The 23,172-nt window shown below is 40.3% G+C and overlaps 2 protein-coding genes across 3 annotated transcripts in view; one reads left to right on the top strand and one right to left on the bottom strand.

The window, feature by feature from the left end:
- Positions 1 to 698: 698 nt before the first annotated feature.
- LOC127854714 (uncharacterized) lies at positions 699 to 18,045 on the top strand. Its single transcript, XM_052389776.1, has 4 exons — positions 699 to 782; positions 2,144 to 2,225; positions 10,340 to 10,476; positions 17,856 to 18,045. Exons 1-4 carry the CDS (start codon positions 731 to 733, stop codon positions 17,996 to 17,998), a joined length of 414 nt encoding a protein of 137 aa, XP_052245736.1. The 5' UTR covers positions 699 to 730; the 3' UTR covers positions 17,999 to 18,045.
- Positions 18,046 to 20,108: 2,063 nt separating this feature from the next.
- The window catches only part of LOC127854473 (gametogenetin-binding protein 2-like), a 29,197-nt gene continuing 26,133 nt past the window's right edge, over positions 20,109 to 23,172 (bottom strand). The window contains exon 12 of one of the 2 annotated variants that reach the window (XM_052389539.1): positions 20,109 to 22,865. In XM_052389539.1, the coding sequence (XP_052245499.1) occupies positions 22,695 to 22,865 (171 nt within the window). In that variant the 3' untranslated portion in view covers positions 20,109 to 22,694. Of the gene's footprint in view, positions 22,869 to 23,172 lie in introns of both variants that reach the window. The other variant, XM_052389529.1, reaches the window with a different exon arrangement.

The following is a 23,172-nucleotide window of genomic DNA, read 5'->3' on the forward strand; positions in this document are numbered from 1 at the left end:
GTTTTTGAACCTACCGGAACCAATTTCGAAGTCCTCCAAGCTTTGATTAGGATAAATCTTCTGATCAAGTTTCATAGAGATCGGACAATAAATGTGGCTTCTAGAGTGTAAACAAGGCAAATGTTGACGCCGCACGACGCACGTCGCACGACGGACAAAAGGTTATCACAAAAGCTTACCATGAGCGCATTGCGCTCAGGTGAGCAAAAACAATCGCATTCTACGTGATAACATAACGTTCGAACGAACCAGCTTCTTAACGCGCTCACTTCTACGTTAAAATGACGTGTTTAACTCTTTATAATAACACAAGATTTAGTTGTTTCTATTGTTTTGTTTTTGTTTTTTTTAGATCATTCCATTGTATTGTCCTTTAATTTATATGAAAATACTTACAATAGACCTTCGCTGATATAATACACGATAACAACTTGCAGGCAGTTTAGTTTTCTCGGTCGGTGTACAGCAGGAAAGGAATCTTATTTTAATCAAAATATGTAAACGAAAGTTAATACTTATACGTGTAAATGTATAGTGCGTAGTCGGCAATGTACATTTAAAATGCATGCTTCAATAAGTTCAGGAGAAAGTGATCTAAGGTTTCAAATTGCGCTTTCTTTGTTTTATTTTCTCGGATGACCTGCAATAAGAATAAGAAAAGCAAATCCGGTAAACATCGCTTATAAACATAACCTAACTGTATTTACCCTCACACATAATCGTCACAGAGATGTATTTTCGGAACTTCATTTTTCTGGCGATATGCATGCAGCTATATTTAGGTAAGCCGAGTTTGGCATAGAACATAAGTGCCATTTTTTCAAACCATTATATTAAATTTTGTTCGCAATTTTACAGGGACCTTTGGATTATATGAAATACTTACCGTAGTTCGGACACTTGTTCATTTTAGCTTGCGTGACTTTATAGCGTGCAGAGAAGCTCCAAAGCGGATTGCACATATGCGCAGGCTGGTTTGGGGCTACCCTGACTATGCGCAGGCTGGTTTGAGGCTACCCTGACCGCATGTAGCACACGGCTCTTACGACTCTTTTTCCATGACGCGGCTCATGATACCAACACTTGTTGTTACCGGTGCCAAAGAAACATTACTGAATTACTGACTTAAATGATATCAATCCCATTAAAGAACGGTTGTATAACATAAAAGGGCAAAATAACACTCCTGACATAAATGTTTAAAATAACTGTTAGTTTATGAATAATCAGCAATAGAAATGGTAAGAAATATCAAGGGTTCGCAAAGCTTTTCATAGTAAACTCAGCAAAATCTGTAATTACCGACATTGGGTTTAACCCATTAATGCCTAGCGTCTAGAAAAAAAGGCATGATGCGGCGTCTCATCGAGGTCTGCGCTGTTTGCTTAAAGAAATTTGTATAAGAAATATTCTAAATATACAAATAACTATACTAGACATCCCTAATTTAAAAGGATGGGAGAGTCCACTAGGCATAAATGGGTTAAATTACATTTCAAGTTTGCGTACTGTAATGGTCGAGAGTAAGCGAGTAAGTTTTTTGTTCCTGAGATCCCGCGTTCCATCACCAACAGACACATTTTTTTTCATATTTTGTATCGTAATTATAAAGATTTAAAGCTATTATATATATATAACAGCTGTGTAAGGATAACACATTCGATAAATTAGAATACGATAATGTGTGAACACCTTTATGTTTAATTACTTTTATGTCTAGTTGTCGCAACACCTTCAGCGATTATCTCGACCGTCTAGTCACAGACATACCCTACATAATAAGAACATAGGAGTCGTGTTCTGAGAAAACTGGGCATAATGCATGTGCGTTAAGTGTCGTCCCAGATTAGCCTATGCAGTCCGCACAGGCTAATCAGGGACGACACTTTCCGCTTTTATGAGATTTTTCGTTTAAATGAATGTCTCTTCTGAGCAAAAATCCATTTTGGCGGAAAGTGTCGTCCCTGTCCGCACAGGCTAATCTGGGACGACACTTTACGAACATGTATTATGCCCAGTTTTATCAGAACGCGACTCATATATATGTGATATTCGCAATGCTTTACGATATTGATGATCCATGGAATGGAATGGCTTCCCGAGATTCCTTACATTCTTAGATGAAAACCTCATCCTGTTGCAGTGTACGGCACAGTGTGCGACTCGAACGGACTGGTGCATTGTTCGGGGGACAGATATTGCTGCGAAGGAAACACAAAGTGCTGGTAAAATATTTCATATTTAAAAAACAACAACACGCAACGTAATTATTAAAGCTGTTTATAGACACGTCAACAAGCAGCCTGTCTTACTCCAGTAAAACATTTTTTATTCATTCGCTACAGCATGTCGAAAGTAAGCTCCTTACATTTTATGACATAATATATGATGCGCTTTTAAGTAGAATTATACACAAAACTATTCACCCTGTAACGGAATTGGATTACTTCTTAACTACTCCTTTACTGTTTTGAATAAGTTTTAAATGAATCTCGTGACATTCTGTAAGAACATAGTGCTTCCAATCAACTAGATGTCTGCCGGCATCAAGTCTAGTTCTCTGTCAATAACAAGCTGAAACATACCTATGTTTTACCTTTGATGCTACTTTGGCCTTTGCCCGAGGGACAAATTTAACCTATGACGTGTATGTGTTACTTTTACTTTTAGGTAGATTGTTATTAAACGCGACACATCGCCTTCTCATGTTAAGTTTTTTTTAAAATTCCGTCATCAATGGCAAAGTTACATTTCGAACAAGCTGTTTTGTTGCCTACTTTGCTCTCAGAACTAAACGTGACATTGACCTTTGAGTTATGGAGACGGGTGTTAAACGCGACACGCCATCTAATAATGATGAAGAATTTGTTATTGCACAATGAATGACAGAATTACAACCCAGACAAGCTATTTTATCGCAAATTTTATCTTTGTGGTAAAGAGACAGCTGTTCGAAGTTGTCATTTGTGATGAGTTATTTTTAAAACTGCACGATAAATGACGTTCATTTTCCCGACAAACGTTTATATGTTGGCCACATTAATACTTAAACCCTTTCCAACTCAGAAACAAATTGAAAATGGTTTTATGCGAACAGCAAGTGGATTTATGATGTTGAATATTTGTGATAAATTATTTTAAAATTGCACAGTCTGGACAGTCTGGTCAATATCTCACCCATACATACACTCGATCATTGAGGCGGCTGTAGCGATATCTCGCCCACACATACACTCGATCATTGAGGCGGCTGTAGCGAAATCTCGCCCATACATACACTCGATCATTGAGGCGGCTGTAGCGATATCTTGCACACACATACACTCGACCATTGAGGCGGCTGTAGCGATATCTCGCCCACACATACACTCGATCATTGAGGCGGCTGTAGCGATATCTCGCCCACACATACACTCGATCATTGAGGAGGCTGTAGCGATATCTCGCTCACACATACACTCGATCATTGAGGCGGCTGGAGCGATATCTCGCCCGTACATACACTCGATCATTGAGGCGGCTGTAGCGATATCTCGCCCACACATACACTCGATCATTGTGGCTGCTGTTGCGATATCTCGCCCACACATACACTCGATCATTGAGGCGGCTGTAGCGATCTCTCGCCTACACATACACTCGATCATTGAGGCGGCTGTAGCGATATCTCGCCCATACATGCACTCGATCATTGAGGCGGCTGTAGCGATATCTCGCCCACACATACACTCGATCATGGAGGCGGCTGTAGCGATATCTCGCCCATATATACACTCCATCATCGAGGCGGCTGTAGCGATATCTCGCCCATACATACACTCGATCATTGAGGCAGCTGTAACGATCTCTCACCCACACATTCATTCGATCATTGAGGCGGCTGTAGCGATCTTTCACCCACACATACACTCGATCATTGAGACGGCTGTAGCTATCTTTCACCCACACATACCCGGTACACTCGATCATTGAGGCGGCTGTAGCGATCTTTCACCCACATATACACTCGATCATTGAGGCGGCTGTAGCGATCTTTCACCCACACATACACTCGATCATTGAGGCGGCTGTAGCGATCTTTCACACACACATACACTCGACCATTGAGGCGGCTGTAGCGATCTTTCACCCACACATACACTCGATCATTGAGGCGGCTGTAGCGATCATTCACCCACACATACACTCGATCATTGAGGCCGCTGTAGCAATCTATCACCCACACAAACACTCGACCATCGAGGCGGCTGTAGCGATCTCTCACCCACACATACACTCGACCATCGAGGCGGCTGTAGCGATCTCTCACCCACACATACACTCGACCATCGAGGCGGCTTTAGCGATCTTTCACCCACACATACACTCGATCATTGAGGCGGCTGTAGCGGTCTCTCTTCCTAACATACATCCGATCATTGAGGCGGCTGTAGCGATCTCTCACCCACACAAACACTCGACCATTGAGGCGGCTGTAGCGATCTCTCACCCAAGTTTACACTCGACCATTGAGGCGGCTGTAGCGATCTCTCACCCACACATACATTCGAACATTGAGGCAACTGTAGCGATCTCTCAACCACACATACACTCGACCATTGAGGCGGCTGTAGCGATCTCTCACCCACACATACACTCGACCATTGAGGCGACTGTAGCGATTTCTCAACCACACATACACTCGACCATTGAGGCGGCTGTAGCGATCTCTCGCCCACACATACACTCGACCATTGAGGCGGCTGAAGCGATCGCTTGCCCACACATACACTCGATTATTGAGGCGGCTGTAGCGATCTCTTACCCACATACACTCGACCATTGAGGCGGCTGTAGCGATCTTTCGCCCACACATACACTCGATTATTGAGGCGGCTGTAGCGATCTCTCACCCACATATACACTCGACCATTGTGGCGGCTTAAGCGATCTCTCACCCACACATACACTCGACCATTGAGGGGGCTGTAGCGATCTCTCACCCACACATACACTCGGCCATTGAGGCGACTGTAGCGATCTCTCGCCAACACATACACTTGACCATTGAGGCGACTGTAGCGATCTCTCACCCACACATACACTCGACCATTGAGGCGGCTGTAGCGATCTCTCGCCCACACATACACTTGATCATTGAAGCGGCTGTAGCGATCTCTCAACCACACATACACTCGACCATTGAAGCGGCTGTAGCGATCTCTCACCCACACATACACTCGATCATTGAGGCTGCTGTAGCGATCTCTCACCCACACATACACTCGACCATTGAGGCGACTGAAGCGATTTCTCAACCACACATACACTCGACCATTGAGGCGGCTGTAGCGATCTCTCGCCCACACATACACTCGACCATTGAGGCGGCTGTAGCGATCTCTCACTCACACATACACTCGACCATTGAGGCGTCTGTAGCGATCTCACGCCCACACATACAGTCGATTATTGAGGCGGCTGTAGCGATCTCTCACCCATACATACACTCGACCATTGAGGCGGCTGAAGCGATCTCTCACCCACACAAACACTCGACCATTGAGGCGGGTGTAGCGATCTCCCACCCACACATACACTCGACCATTGAGGCGGCTTAAGCGATCGCTCGCGAAAACTTACACTCGACCATTGAGGCGGCTGAAGCGATCTCTCGCCCACACATACACTCGACCATTGAGGCGGCTGTAGCGATATCTCGCCCACACATACACTCGATCATTGAGGCGGCTGTAGCGAAATCTCGCCCATACATACACTCGATCATTGAGGCGGCTGTAGCGATATCTCGCACACACATACACTCGACCATTGAGGCGGCTGTAGCGATATCTCGCCCACACATACACTCGATCATTGAGGCGGCTGTAGCGATATCTCGCCCACACATACACTCGATCATTGAGGAGGCTGTAGCGATATCTCGCCCACACATACACTCGATCATTGAGGCGGCTGGAGCGATATCTCGCTCGTACATACACTCGATCATTGAGGCGGCTGTAGCGATATCTCGCCCACAAATACACTCGATCATTGTGGCTGCTGTTGCGATATCTCGCCCACACATACACTCGATCATTGAGGCGGCTGTAGCGATCTCTCGCCTACACATACACTCGATCATTGAGGCGGCTGTAGCGATATCTCGCCCATACATGCACTCGATCATTGAGGCGGCTGTAGCGATATCTCGCCCACACATACACTCGATCATTGAGGCGGCTGTAGCGATATCTCGCCCATATATACACTCCATCATCGAGGCGGCTGTAGCGATATCTCGCCCATACATACACTCGATCATTGAGGCAGCTGTAACGATCTCTCACCCACACATTCATTCGATCATTGAGGCGGCTGTAGCGATCTTTCACCCACACATACACTCGATCATTGAGACGGCTGTAGCTATCTTTCACCCACACATACCCGGTACACTCGATCATTGAGGCGGCTGTAGCGATCTTTCACCCACATATACACTCGATCATTGAGGCGGCTGTAGCGATCTTTCACCCACACATACACTCGATCATTGAGGCGGCTGTAGCGATCTTTCACCCACACATACACTCGATCATTGAGGCGGCTGTAGCGATCATTCACCCACACATACACTCGATCATTGAGGCCGCTGTAGCAATCTATCACCCACACAAACACTCGACCATCGAGGCGGCTGTAGCGATCTCTCACCCACACATACACTCGACCATCGAGGCGGCTGTAGCGATCTCTCACCCACACATACACTCGACCATCGAGGCGGCTTTAGCGATCTTTCACCCACACATACACTCGACCATTGAGGCGGCTGTAGCGGTCTCTCTTCCTAACATACATCCGATCATTGAGGCGGCTGTAGCGATCTCTCACCCACACAAACACTCGACCATTGAGGCGGCTGTAGCGATCTCTCACCCAAGTTTACACTCGACCATTGAGGCGGCTGTAGCGATCTCTCACCCACACATACATTCGAACATTAAGGCAACTGTAGCGATCTCTCAACCACACATACACTCGACCATTGAGGCAGCTGTAGCGATCTCTCACCCACACATACACTCGACCATTGAGGCGACTGTAGCGATTTCTCAACCACACATACACTCGACCATTGAGGCGGCTGTAGCGATCTCTCGCCCACACATACACTCGACCATTGAGGCGGCTGAAGCGATCGCTTGCCCACACATACACTCGATTATTGAGGCGGCTGTAGCGATCTCTTACCCACATACACTCGACCATTGAGGCGGCTGTAGCGATCTTTCGCCCACACATACACTCGATTATTGAGGCGGCTGTAGCGATCTCTCACCCACATATACACTCGACCATTGTGGCGGCTTAAGCGATCTCTCACCCACACATACACTCGACCATTGAGGGGGCTGTAGCGATCTCTCACCCACACATACACTCGGCCATTGAGGCGACTGTAGCGATCTCTCGCCAACACATACACTTGACCATTGAGGCGACTGTAGCGATCTCTCACCCACACATACACTCGACCATTGAGGCGGCTGTAGCGATCTCTCGCCCACACATACACTTGATCATTGAAGCGGCTGTAGCGATCTCTCAACCACACATACACTCGACCATTGAAGCGGCTGTAGCGATCTCTCACCCACACATACACTCGATCATTGAGGCTGCTGTAGCGATCTCTCACCCACACATACACTCGACCATTGAGGCGACTGAAGCGATTTCTCAACCACACATACACTCGACCATTGAGGCGGCTGTAGCGATCTCTCGCCCACACATACACTCGACCATTGAGGCGGCTGTAGCGATCTCTCACTCACACATACACTCGACCATTGAGGCGACTGTAGCGATCTCACGCCCACACATACAGTCGATTATTGAGGCGGCTGTAGCGATCTCTCACCCATACATACACTCGACCATTGAGGCGGCTGAAGCGATCTCTCACCCACACAAACACTCGACCATTGAGGCGGGTGTAGCGATCTCCCACCCACACATACACTCGACCATTGAGGCGGCTTAAGCGATCGCTCGCGAAAACTTACACTCGACCATTGAGGCGGCTGAAGCGATCTCTCGCCCACACATACACTCGACCATTGAGGCGGCTGTAGCGATCTGTCGCCCACACATACACTTGATCATTGAGGCGGCTGTAGCGATCTCTTAACCACCCATACACTCGACCATTGAGGCGGCTGAAGCGATCTCTCACCCACACATACACTCGATCATTGAGGCGGCTGTAGCGATCTCTCACCCACACATACATTCGACCATTGAGGCGACTGTAGAGATCTCTCTCCCACACATACACTCGACCCTTAAGGCGGCTGTTGCAATCTCTCACCCACACATACACTCGACCATTGAGGCGGCTGTAGCGATCTCTCGCCCACACATACACTCGACCATTGAGGTGGCTGTAGAGATCTCTCTCCCACACATACACTCGACCATTGAGGCGGCTGTTGCGATCTCTCACCCACACATACACTCGACCATTGAGGCGGCTGTAGCGATCTTTCACCCACACATACACTCGACCAATGAGGCGGCTGTAGCGATCTCTTACCCACACATACACTTGACCATTGAGGCGGCTGTAGCGATCTCTCGCCCACAAATACACTCGACCATTGAGGCGGCTGTAGCAATCTCTCGCCCACACATACACTCGACCATTGAGGCAACTGTAGCGATCTTTCACCCACACATACACTCGACCATTGAGGCGGCTTAGCGATCTCTAGCCCACACATACACTCGACCATTGAGGCGGCTGAAGCAATCTTTCACCTACACATACACTCGACCATTGAGGCAGCTGAAGCGATCTTTCATCCACACATACACTCGACCATTGAGGCGGCTGTAGCGATCTCTCACCCACACATACACTCGATCATTGAGGCGGCTGTAGCGATCTCTCACCCACACATACACTCGATCATTGAGGCGGCTGTAGCGATCTGTCTCCCACACATACACTCGACCATTCAGGCGACTGTAGCGATCTCTCAACCACACATACACTCGACCAATGAGGCGGCTGTTGCGATCTCTCGCCCACACATACACTCGATCATTGAGGCGGCTGTAGCGATCTGTCTCCCACACATACACTCGACCATTCAGGCGACTGTAGCGATCTCTCAACCACACATACACTCGACCATTGAAGCGACTGTAGCGATATCTCGCCAACACATACACTTGATCATTTAGGCGGCTGTTGCGATCTTTCACCCACACATACACTCGACCATTGAGGCGACTGTAACGAGCTCTCAACTACACATACACTCGACCATTGAGGCGGCTGTAGCGATCTCTCGCTCACACATACACTCGATCATTGAGGCGGCTGTAGCGATCTCTCCACCACACAAACACTCGACCATTGAGGCGCTGTAGCGATCTCTCACCCACACATACAATCGACCATTGAGGCGGCTGTAGCGATCTTTCACCCACACATACACTCGACCATTGAGGCGGCTGTAGCGATCCCTCACCCACACATACACTCGACCATTGAGGCGGCTGTAGAGATCTGTCTCCCACACATACACTCGACCATTTAGAAGGCTGTAGCGATCTCTAACCCAGACATACACTCGACCATTGAGGCGGCTGTAGCGATCTCTCGCCCACATATACACTCGACCATTGAGGCGGCTGTAGCTTTCTCTCCCCCACACATACACTCGACCATTGAGGCGGCTGTAGCGATCTCTAGCCCACACATACACCTGACCATTGAGGCGACTGTAGCGATCTTTCACCAACACATACACTCGATCATTGAGGCGGCTGTAGCGATCTCTTATCCACACATACACTCGACCATTGTGGTGGCTGTAACGATCAATCGCCCACACATACACTCGACCATTGAGGCGGCTGTAGCGATCTCTCGCCGACACATACACTTGACCATTGAGGCGGCTGTAGCGATCTCTCGCCGACACATACACTCGACCATTGAGGCGGCTGTAGCGATCTCTCGCCGACACATACACTTGACCATTGAGGCGGCTGTAGCGATCTCTCGCCGACACATACACTCGACCATTGAGGCGGCTGTAGCGATCTCTCGCCGACACATACACTTGACCATTGAGGCGGCTGTAGCGATCTCTCGCCGACACATACACTCGACCATTGAGGCGGCTGTAGCGATCTCTCGCCGACACATACACTTGACTATTGAGGCGGCTGTAGCGATCTTTTCCCAAACGTAATTAACTAAAAAAACTATAATAACTATTTCGTACGTCGACTGACTACTGTATAAGGTAAGATGGCTCTGTTGTTGCTCTAGTTCCAGGCTAAGCGTCGAATTCATAGCCGTCATAGCTATCGGGGCAGCGGTGGTGGTGGCTATCATTGTTGTCATTATCATAGCAGCCGTGAAACGCGCTAACAGGAATAAGCTCAAGGTCTTGGACGGGCGCCCAGGTTAGTGGTTACATAATTGTACTAAAAAAAATAAACACAATAATTCAGAGGAGTTGTAGCAAATTATGTATTCTAAATTAGACGTGCGAAGTTGTGTGCTAATTTTCAATATGTGGCTTATTTCGCCGACTCCAGTCCGTCTGTGCCCAAAGTCTGAAACGTTACGCCATCCTTAAGTTCATTCTTGTCCAAAGTCCGACATGTTAGACCATCCTTGAAAAGTGTTTGTTTTTTTCACATGTAGATCTATTGATGATAATTATATATGATCATGACAGGTAGAGACTGCACAATGAAACCTATTTGTAAACACCTGCCTTTATGATAGTAGAAGAAAGTACAACAAGAGCTTGTCACAGTAGTGCCAAATCCCCGCCGAAATGTGTTTGCTTGTATGAGAACATTTGTTTTAGAGAGTAGAATAATATTTGTAAAACATGGCACCTGTGTCATCTATTTATATTTCAAGGATCAATCAGTTATATAGTGTTCGAGTTATGCTGTAGAGAATAAAACATATAGAAATGAAAAAGGGAGGTAATTAAAAATATACGGCCCATATAATTATGGTTCATGTTCACTGCACTTCTCCTAGTTGCCATCTGTTTTTATTTTTAGTTTCGAGTAAATCTCTTCAGTAGATATAGAGTTATGCTTCAGACAAAAATTAACTTTGAAATTAAATAAAGGGAGACAATTCAAAAACTGAGGTTTATAGAGTTATGGTTCTTAGTCACTGCACTTCTCCTACTTGCCTTCTGTTTATGTTTCAAGTAAAATAGTAAATCCCTTCAGTAGATTTAAAGTTATGCTCCGGACAAAAATTACTTTGAAATTAAATAAAGGGAGATAATTAAAAAACTAAGCTAGATAGAGTTATGGTTCTTAGTCACTGCACTTCTCATACTTGCCAACTGTTTACATTTCAAGTAAATCCCTGAAGTAGATTAAGAGTTATGCTCTGGACAAAAATTTCCTTTGAAAATATATAAAAGGGGAGATAATTAAAAAACTAAGGTAGATAAGTTTGTTTTTTTTGTTATTCCATTTTTTATTTCCATCGTAATATTTTTATTACATAATTGCAGAACATATACTGTATGAAATACATAGTTTTTAATATATTTGTTTCACATTTTTCTCGATATAATTATAATACAAAGCATCAGTGAAGACTATGGTTGGTGTGAATGAATATGTTTTAAGTTTCACCAACATGGAATAGAATCACAAAGTTACATAAATATATGGATAGAAAAAAAACAACTAAAAATTAAAAAAAGGAAAGTGTATGTTGCTTTTGGGTAGGTGTACCTATGTTACAAATGTCCAGTGAGTATAAAATATATGTAATTTATTTTGTGTTGTCGCTATTAATTCCTCGAGTTTAATTCGATTATTAAAAAAAGATACAAAAGCATCTATTTGCGGTGTTGCTTTTTCCTGTTTGCATTTAAAGATAAAGTATTTAGCCAATAATATTACGGAGTTTATAACGTGAGCATTTTTGGAGTCAGCTATGGTGAAATTACAGAATGATATTTTTGCAAAATTTAGTTCAATGTTTTCTAACCTGTTTGATTTGTTGTCAATAAAGTTTTTGATCTCCATCCAAAATTTTTGAATGAGATGACAATCCCAGAATACATGAATATTCGTTTCTGAGTACATATTACAAAAATCGCATAAGGTTGACGGAACAAGATTGCATTTATGTAGGTAAGTGTTGTTTGGTAAAATGTGCATGAGATATTTATATTGGAAATTTCTAAGTTTGGTGTCAATAGTTAATTTAACTGATTGACTGAAGATAGTTCTTTGATTAATTTCTGGATTATTAAGCGTGTCTTTCCATTTGTCAAATTGTTTGAACTTTTCAGGTTTGTGTTTTAGTAAAAGAGATTTATAAACTAGTTTGCGAGCTTTTGTATGTTCTGTTATTTTGTTAAGCATGTATTCCGGGGTGGTATAAATGATATCGTTTATTTTTAGTTTATTTTTCCAATCGACGGGTATGCTTTTGACAATTTGATGGTATTTTATAAAATCTGCTTTATCTATTTCATAAAGAATTACTATATCTTGGAAACTGTAAAATTCTCTTTTTCTAAAATCATATATATGTTCAATATATTGAATACCTCTTTCGAACCATGTTTTAATAAAAAAAGTTTTATTTTCGTTTTTTATAAATGTATTATTCCAGATAATTTGCTTTTGTATTGGGATTTCATTTTTTTCTAAGGAGACACTGAGCCATCCACAGAGGATGTTTTTTAAGAATTCGGATTTGATGTTTAGGTCTCTAACATCTTTTTCATGGTAATTTGATTTGAAAATTAACATTCCTCCATAGTTGTTTAGCATATTGGTATATATTCTAATCAGTTTTGAGTCGGGTTGAAATATAAATCTTTTCACCCAACTGGCTTTGAGGGATGTTAAGAATAGGTCAATGTCTAACATTTTTAAACCACCATCGGCATAATCTTGTATTATCTGCTTTCTGGCAATTTTATCAGGTTTTTCATCCCACAGAAATTTGAAACATAGTGTATTTATTTTTGAAATGATTTCTTGGGATGGATTTGGTAAAACTGTTAATGGATATACAAGCTTGGGTATTGCAAAGTTTTTTAAAACTGTGATTTTTCCAATTAACGATAGTTTCCACCGTTTCCATTTATTCAAACAAGTTTCAAAAGCATGAATTTTTTCAGGAAAATTTAATAACATTATTTCTGTTGGTTCGTTACTAAATTCTATCCCTAAAGTTGAGGCGTGTTTAGAGTTCCAAATGAATTGTTTATGTTTGCAAAACTCGATTGGGTTATTTTTGAATGCCCCTATTTTAAGTATTTTACATTTCTGTCTGTTTAATGTAAGTCCGGATATTTCTGCAAATTCTTCTATGATTTTTATTAATGTTTCGAACGATGTACGAGAACCGTCTAGTATGAAAGAAGCGTCATCAGCAAAAAGTGACTGTTTTAGTTCTACATTATTAATTTTTATTCCTTTTACTTCTGTGTTAAGTTCTATGTCTATCGACATTAATTCAATGCAGATAATAAAAAGGTACGGCGATAAAGGACATCCTTGCCTCACCCCTCTTTTGATACAGAAAAACTCCGAAAAATGTCCATTATTTGTAACACGCGATGTTGCATCTTTATAGAATAACTTAACCCACTGTAAAGTGTGTTCGCTAAAACCGAAATGGCGCAGGCATTTAAACATAAATTCATGATCAAGACTGTCGAAGGCTTTATTAAAATCAGAAAAAAATATTAGGCCGGTTTCGTTAGATTCATCAATTCGTTCAATAATTTCTTGTAAAAGTCTTACATTTTCGCCAATGTACCTCCCTTTGATAAAGCCGGTTTGGTTTGTACTAATTATGTGATTTAAGAAAGGTTTTATGCGATTGGCAATGGCTTTTGTAGCTATTTTGTAATCCACATTAAGAAGTGAGACAGGCCTCCAGTTATCGATCAAAAGGGTGTCTTTTTCGGTCTTGGGTAGTAAAGTAATTATGCTTTGTTTTTGCAGTTCTGTAAGGTTATTTGTGTCTAAAGAGTAATTAAGAGAATTAACAACATATTCCTTAATATCTGTCCAAAATATTTTATAAAATTCTGCAGAGATACCATCAGATCCTGGACTTTTATTGTTCTTCATGTCTAACAATGCTTTAGCGCATTCATGCTGTGATAGATACTTTTGTTCATTTTGCGTTTGTTCTGGACTTATCTTATTGCATATATTCGTAAAGAAACGTTCATAATTGTTTTTTTCTATATTGGTGTCCTTTTTATAAAGATCTTTATAAAAGTTTGCTGTGTGATTTAGTATGTCTTTTTGGTCTTGTATTATGCTATTATTTTTAGTTTTGAGTTGTTGTATACTTTTGGCTTCTGCTCGTTTTTTTTCCAGATTTGCAAAATATTTTGTGTTTTTTTCGGAGCCTTCAATCCACTGTGCCTTAGCTCGTAGCAGTATTCCTTTTATATTATTTTCAATTAGATTATTTAATTCACTTTTTGAGTCGATCAGTTGTTTGCATTTATCTAAATCATTGCTATTTATTATAAGTTGTTGTTCTAGCTCTGTAATTTTCGATTTAAGTGTTTCTTCCTGTTCCTTTTTCTTCTTATTTCTTTTGCTGGCATATTTAATTGTCTCGTCTCGAATGCTTCCTTTAATTATTTCCCACAAAGTATTTGGATTAGCTTCGCGATTAATGTTTGCGATTTCCGATATAGACGCCCGGATACAACTTTGATATTCTTGTTCCAATAAATATGAATTATTTATTTTAAAGTATCCTGGACCTCTGCAATATACATGTAGATTTAATTTAATTGATATTATTGAGTGGTCCGATTTGAACCCTGTGGAAATGTTGCAATCTGCGAGACAATTTACAATGTCCTGAGATATTAAAAAATAATCTAAGCGACAAAATATAGGCGGTCGAGTGTTTGAATGCCATGTGTAAACTTTTTTATGTGGATTTTTTAAACGCCATATATCACATAGGTCATTGTTTTCTATTATTTCTTTTATTTTTTCGTTACATTTTTTATTTGTATCTGATCGACCGTTTAGTTTATCTAACTTATAGTTAATAACAGTGTTAAAATCCCCACCAAGGATTAGTGAATGATCATTATATTTCTGTATATGTATATCCAAAGTGTTAAAAAAATCCGTATTATCCGTGTTTGGACCATAAATATTAAACAAAACAATTAGTTTCCCTTGTATTTCTATTTTCAATAATTGTAGCCTGCCTATTATAATTTCCTCATATTCTAAAATGTTATATTTAAAGTCTAAATCTTTCTTGATAAAAATGCCAATGCCTAGAGAGTTAGAACTATTTCCGCTCAAGAAAAGGTCTCCTCCCCATTGATTACCCCAAGGTGTGTTATCTACATCTGCGTTACAGTGTAGTTCTTGAAGAAAGCATATTTTAAATTTGTTTTCCTTAAGCCATTGAAACATAATGGTACGTTTTGCTGATGATGCTAACCCTTTTGTGTTATAACTACATATTTCGACTGTCATTTAAAAAAAAAATGTATTCGTCGTTCTCATCTTTTCAACGACACTGTGTTATAAGTATTTGTACTCGACCCTTAAAATAAAAGTTTTGGTTACATCCCGAAAAGCAACAGGTACACATGATAAATAAAACTGTTTACAATAACAAAAAGGGAAGGGTTTTGCCATAAAAAAATAAATATACAAAAATTGTATAACAGACACATTCAATAAACATATGAACTAATACACTCGGACTAAACTAAATAAACTAATTAGAGCGAGTATGTGTGTGCGCGTGCGTTTGTGCGTGCGTGCGTGCGTGTGTGTGTGCATGTGTATGTGCGTGTGTATGCTTTTGTGTCCGTGTTCTTATGTGCAAGTGTGCTGAACTTAATATCTAAGAACAGTCCCGTTAATTTTAGCCCCCTAGTGGAAGCTAGATTGCCAAACGGTTACAGAAAAAGCATTATTTAACCTTGTGTATTTATTTAAAGCTGCCCCTGTTTGGTCGTCTAAAAACACGAGAACTAAAGTTTAGACAGCCATTATGGCAAATTATAAGAAGATGTGTCTATGTATGCTACAAAACAGTTTTAGCGTGTATGCGTCTTGTGCGCGTGTGCGTGTGTGAGTGTGTGTGTGTTTGACTCCTCTTATCATAACATGCATACACACAATTCTATTCCTCATCTCCAAAAATATCTTATTTATCTTGTAATGTTTCACTTCATAAAACATTTCATATTTAAATTGAACTCGAAAAACTGTAGATCCACATAAAAATAATCTTCAAAAAAGAACAAAAAACAAAACAAAACAATATTGTGTTATAACAATCACAAGTAAAATAAAACATATACAAGACGAGACAGCAACGAGATGTGCCTATATACAGTCCTTAAATATTCACAAAGTCTGCGTAATACATTCGCTTCAGATATAGTAAAGCTATTTTTAGGGAAAAAAAAACTACAAAAAAAACACAACAACTGCTAACAATACAATCTTAATCGGATTACTCGTTAAACTTTAGAAGGTACACATTTTAAGAGGTTTTAGTTATATATATGTAGTACACATTTATTCTGACCTATGCACTGCAAATAACAAGATCTATAACAAAGTATCTGGTTTTTCTAAAAGAAAACAAATGTTATTAAAAACAGCAGCAACAAGATTTATACATACATTAGAAGTTTTCATATCTTAAGTATTTCTATATCATAATCCCAAACTTGTGCATTTACTTTTTACAATAAAGGCGACAATTACGAATGAAGAAAGACATCAACATATTTACTAAAATAACGTGTTGCAGTTAAGAGTTGGTCTTTTTCATTTATAAAAGTATGCGTACTCTCTTTGTGCGTGCGTGCGTGCGTTTGTGCGTGCATGTGTGCGTGTGTGTGTGCGTGCGTGTGTGCGTGTGTGTGTATGTGTGTGTATGTGTGTGCGTGCGCGCGTGCGTGCGTGTGTGTGTGCGTGTGTGCGCGTGTGTGTGTGTGTGCGTGCGTGCGTGCGTGCGTGTGTGTGTGTGTATGCCTTTGTGTCTGTGTTCTTATGTGCAAGTGTGCTGAACTTTTTATCTCTAAGAACAGTGCCGTTAATTTTAGCCACCTAGTGGAAGCTAGATTGCTTTAACGGTTACAGAAAAAACATTATTTAACCTTGTATATTTATTTAAAGCTGCCACTGTTTGGCCGTCTAAAACACGAAAACAAAAGTTTAGACAGCCATAATGGCAAGTTATAAGAAGATGTGTCTGTGTATGCTACAAAACAGTTTTTAGCGTTTATGCGTCATGTGCGCATGTGCATGTGTGAGTGTGTGTGTTTGACTCCTCTTATCATAACATGCATACACACAATTATATTTTTCATCTCCAAAAATATCTTATTTATCTTATAATGTTTCACTTCATAAAACATTTCAAATTTAAATTGGACTCGAAAAACTCGAAAGGTAGATAAGTTATGGTTCTTGGCCACTGCACTTTTCCTAGTTGCTATCTGTTTATATTTCAAGTTTTAAGTAAATTCCTTCAGTAGTTTTAGAGTTATACTCCAGACAAAGTTTCGGACAGACAGATGGACGGACGGACAGGACCAATTACTATATCCCCTCTGAATTTTTTTTCCGCGGGGATAATAAGCAGTAGAATAAATGCAGATTAGCTATCAATGATATAGTGTGTTGCTGAAAAGACGGAGCATAACTGTGAAAATGAAAATCAATTTGGTCCGGTTTCCCCAAACAATTTTTTCAAGGATGGCATTATGGTATTTTTTGTCTGCATTTACACTTATCGCTGGTATGTGAACTTGCAGAGACGTTTCCCCCTGCGTATGACGCACCTCCTGCTTACGACGCCAGCCCCTCCAGCGCGGCTCTACATCCGCCCCCGGTATTGCGGGGAGAGAGAGCCCAACCGCCGACTGGGCATTATGACAGGAAGGTCCCCTTGCCGTGAACGGAGCCTCGTGTATTCATCTTGGTATTGCGGCCACTGACATTGTCTGCGCGTGATAAGATGTGTTGTTTAGACGCTTTTAATGTTTTGGCGAAGCCTTATATCATATTCTTTTTAGCTTTTAAGTTTTAAAACTAATACAACTAGCATCTTGTTGTCACACATATAATCATACATGTAGACATTATTTAGCTTTAGGATCTTGTAAGGGTGCATGTGTTCAAAACTCAGTATCTCAAAATCTATTATAGATAGAAGCCTTAAACTTTGGTATTGACCACAGGTGGTTAGCGTGTTGCTATAATATTAATTAGTGAAAACATCATTTTGAATGATAAATAATCATATTATAACGAACAAGATGCGTTTGTGAAACACAATGTCCCCCTATATGACGTTTGACCTTGTAGGATGACCTTGACCTTGTAGGATGACCTTGACCCTTCACCACTCAAAATGTGCAGCTCCATGAGATACACATGCATTTCAAATATAAAATTGCTAGCTTCAATATTGCAGAAGTGACATTACATGAGCAATTTTGACCCATATATTTGACCTTGAAGGATGACCTTGACCTTTCACCACTAAAAATGTGCAGCTCCATGAGATAAACATGCATGCCAAATATCAAGTTGCTATCTTCAATATTGCAAAAGTATTCAGAAAATTAGCGATTTGGGCCACATATATTTGACCTCTGACCTTGAAAGATGACCTTGACCTTTCACCACTCAAAATGTGCAGCTCCATGAGATACGCATGCATGCCAAATATCAAGTTGCTATCTTCAATATTGCAAAAGTTCTCATAAAATGAGCGATTTTGGCCACATATATTTGACATCTGACCTTGAAGGATGACCTTGACCTTGACCTTTCACCACTCAAAATGTGCAGCTCCATGAGATACACATGCATGCCAAATATCAAGTTGCTATCTTGAATATTGAAATACTGCAAAAGTGTACATTAAATGAGCGATTTTGACCCATATATTTTACCATTGACCTTGAAGGATGACCTTGACCTTTCACCACTCAAAATGTGCAGCTCCATGAGATACATATGCATGCCAAATATCAAGTTGCTATCTTCAATATTGCAAAAGTTATTGCAAATGTTAAAGTTGGCGCAAACCAACCAACCAACCAACCAACCAACAGACCAACATACAGGGCAAAAACAATATGTCCCCCACTACTAAAGTGGGGGACATAAAAATTAACTTCTCTGAAAAAAACAATTCACTATCAAATATATATATAACAAGGTATCCAACTCAAAATCACCCCAAAACGGGGTGCATCTCTTTGAACAGCCATATCTTCATCAATTGTGCAGCGATTTTCACGATCTCGGTCTTATTCAACGCAGAAATAAATTTCCCTTCTGGAAATGTGTATGTCTTGCAATATTTTTACAAATGCTGGGTCAACTTTTAAGAAATAACACGATACACAACTTGCCTGACCCAGTTGACAATGATCATGCAGTCTTTATGAATGAAATCTCCAGTTGTAAAGACACACCTCCGCATTGGACCAATGAAATCACTCGTGTGTTTAAAATGTCAGTTAGTTGAAATGTATGTAAACAAAGGTTTCAAACGGCGCTGGACAGTTAGCCTTGATGCATAATGAAACGACAAGAACGGTAATAATGTTTGTTCATACGTTTTATTGAATTATGGTATCGAGGTACATGAACTTTGTAGGGAAGATGCCATTTACTCCGTGAAGATTTCAGTTTTAAAGACTGCATGATTCATATTAACTTCAATAACATCTACTTGCTATGGCCAATGCACATTCAGCAAAACAGTATACCCCCTCTTCTTGGAAGGAGAACATACAATGCAAAATCTTTCAGTAAAAATTTGATAGCTGGAAATTGCAGCTCTCTTTGAAATTTATACCAACAAATTAGGTTTGAGTGCTTGGGTGGGCAAACTCCACATGCACACATTGTGCAGCCTCAGAAGGACCTGATAAACTTTGAAATACCCATTTTTTCATTAATTGTTTTTTTGTTGTTTAAAATGTTATGTTCTCTTTTATAGGCCATTGGTTTGGCTCCAGAAACACTTCAAATAAAACATAACTCACAGACAAATATCAATTTTATTGGGCAGCGAATAAGCCTGCTTTTAAAATAGTATCACATCCACAAACATGTGTATGTCATCAGCACAAGTCCATATCATTAAATAATGAAGACAGTTCATTTAATTATAATCCCCTGCTTGTCAAACAAGACAGCAGTGCCTTCTTTACTTATTTACTTATTAAGTTATTTCCTCAAACAGTGTATATATAATATATAGTCTAAAAGCCAAACCCATTCACAGGCATACATCTATCGGATTTGTTAATTAAACATGTTATTTCAAAAATTATATATTAATACTTTTTATCTACAATTATGAACCAAACACATGAAATACCATATTTATAACTATTAGCACAAAATAAGCCAAAATGCTCAAATATTGGTAAATTATTGGAAGGCAGTCATATAATAAGATTGAAGATAAATAAAATAATGGTTTGAAAATAAAGGTTACCATAAAATATACAATACAGATGGGCAATAAAATAAACATACTAGATATTTCATCTGCCAAAGAGTTCAATAACATTTTTGTCAAAATAATCTATATAATACCTGCACAAATCATAACAAATAAGATCAACACAAACAAATAAATCTTCAAAACAGAAGTTTATGCTCACACTTAATTTAGCTTCCCTTTGGAAAAACTGGCTAAACACATCTGTGTAAAATGTAGTGGCTAAACACATCTGTGTAAAATGTAGTGGCTAAACACATCTGTGTAAAATGTAGGGTCAGATTAGCCTGTGAAGTAGGCAAGGGAAAATCAGTAACAACGTCTTCCATATAGACTGCTGTGAAGTAGGCAAGGGAAAATCAGTAACAACGTCTTCCATATAGACTGCTGTGAAGTAGGCAAGGGAAAATCAGTAACAGCGTCTTCCATATAGACTGCTGTGAAGTAGGCAAGGGAAAATCAGTAACAACATCTTCCATATAGACTGCTGTGAAGTAGGCAAGGGAAAATCAGTAACAACGTCTTCCATATAGACTGCTGTGAAGTAGGCAAGGGAAAATCAGTAACAACGTCTACCATATAGACTGCTGTGAAGTAGGCAAGGGAAAATCAGTAACAGCGTCTTCCATATAGACTGCTGTGAAGTAGGCAAGGGAAAATCAGTAACAGCATCTTCCATATAGACTGCTGTGAAGTAGGCAAGGGAAAATCAGTAACAACATCTTCCATATAGACTGCTGTGAAGTAGGCAAGGGAAAATCAGTAACAACGTCTTCCATATAGACTGCTGTGAAGTAGGCAAGGGAAAATCAGTAACAACGTCTTCCATATAGACTGCATTTTTGTAAAGAAGAGAATTCTTTAAATGGAAAAATCGATAAAAGCTGAATGTGTCGTCCCTGTAAGGATTTCACATTGATCAAGCCCAGTTTTCCCAAAGACAGGATCATTTGTTTACTAAGCATGAAAATACCTTATCCAGCTTTTTACTTCAATAAAAACTACTGTACTTATCTTTGAAACCAAAAGTGCTCCAGTAAGAATCTCAAAAAGGCAGGGATATCATTTTTCAAAAGGCTACTTGATCAGGTCTGGTCATTTCATCATATCATATGTATATATCATATGTTATTATCATATATACCATATTTCAATTTACAATTTATACGTATTTCAATTTACAATTTTCATATAAGTGTTGTATTAAATATATAATAATAATAATAATAGTTTCATTGAGACATTTTATTAAAATAATAAGTTTTAGATAATTTTTTAAACTAAATGAAATTAAATGATTGAAACTTTCTTCAAATGTTCTGCCTAATAATGTGATCAGGTCATACAAAGGGCAAGGGCAGGGGTCAAAGGGGGCATGGGTGGAACATTGAGGTGGCAATGTGCTGCATCCTGATGAGTAGGCCTAGCTGGAGCACTGATACTGATCAACATGACCTGCACTTAAATGAAAAGATATGCAACTACGTAAAATATTCATAACAGTCTATAGAAACAAGTCAAGACGTTTAAGATACGAATTGGAAGTAAAGCTAAAGAGCACGTTTGAGTTCCACAAGAGCAAAAGAAAACTAAAATATTGTGTCTCATAGTTTTATTTATCAATCAAATTAATTAGAACTTTGAACTAGGTGCAGAATTTTTTCCAGACAGCCTCCCCCCCCCGCACATCCGTTTATTTAATTATTGTTCAGTTATCATTAAAGTTAAGTTTAAACCACAAGGATGACATTGCCAAAGTGACATCACTAACTCATACCATCAAAGTACCATATGACATGATACATGTCCGCGTTTTATATAATAAGTGTATCGTCCACAATATTTGTGTCAATCCATTTAAGAAGACTTTTGTCTCTATATCAGACCCAAATCACAGTACACTTAAGAGGCTCAACAATGCGTAACCTTCCTTAAAGGGACTGACTTGCAATAAAACCAAAGACAATAACAACAAACATCATACCATTACAATCGTCTACAGAATTAAGTCCATAAATCCAATTACATGTATAAGGACCAGGTAACTAATACATTTTAAAAATGACATCACAGATGAGAAGTTCTCTATTATAATAACCCTTCCTCTCTGTCCATCCGTGTGCACCTACTGAGGCAAGCCATGGCTGCAGGACTGGTGCTTGGTCTGCATGTTGTTGAACCTCTGCCTCAGAGTCTCTCGCAGCTCCTGCCGCTTCCTCAGCATCTTAGACTCGTTCTCCTTGAAGCGAAGGATGTCCTCCTCAGAAATGACAGCCTCATCCTCAGATGAGCAGAACTGCTGCACAGAGAAATCACAGCCACCAATCAAAATGTGGAAATAATGTACTGACCAATCAGAATACGAGATAACATTGATTTGTTGAATATTGAAGAATAAGACACAGCATGAAAATGCAAAGGTTTTTATTTATGGGGCTAACCTTAAGCTGTGAACATTTGTGTGATTAAAGTTTCAACTTATTGAAGTCCATTAGTATAAAGTGGAACATTCTTGGATGTAGAGACTACAAGAGCTGTCAGAGGACAGCGCGCTCGACTATTCGAGTGCTTGACAGTATAACGTAAGCCATCATGGGGAAATT

The sequence above is a fragment of the Dreissena polymorpha genome, chromosome 1, assembly GCF_020536995.1.
Source record: "Dreissena polymorpha isolate Duluth1 chromosome 1, UMN_Dpol_1.0, whole genome shotgun sequence".
Taxonomy (NCBI): domain Eukaryota; kingdom Metazoa; phylum Mollusca; class Bivalvia; order Myida; family Dreissenidae; genus Dreissena; species Dreissena polymorpha.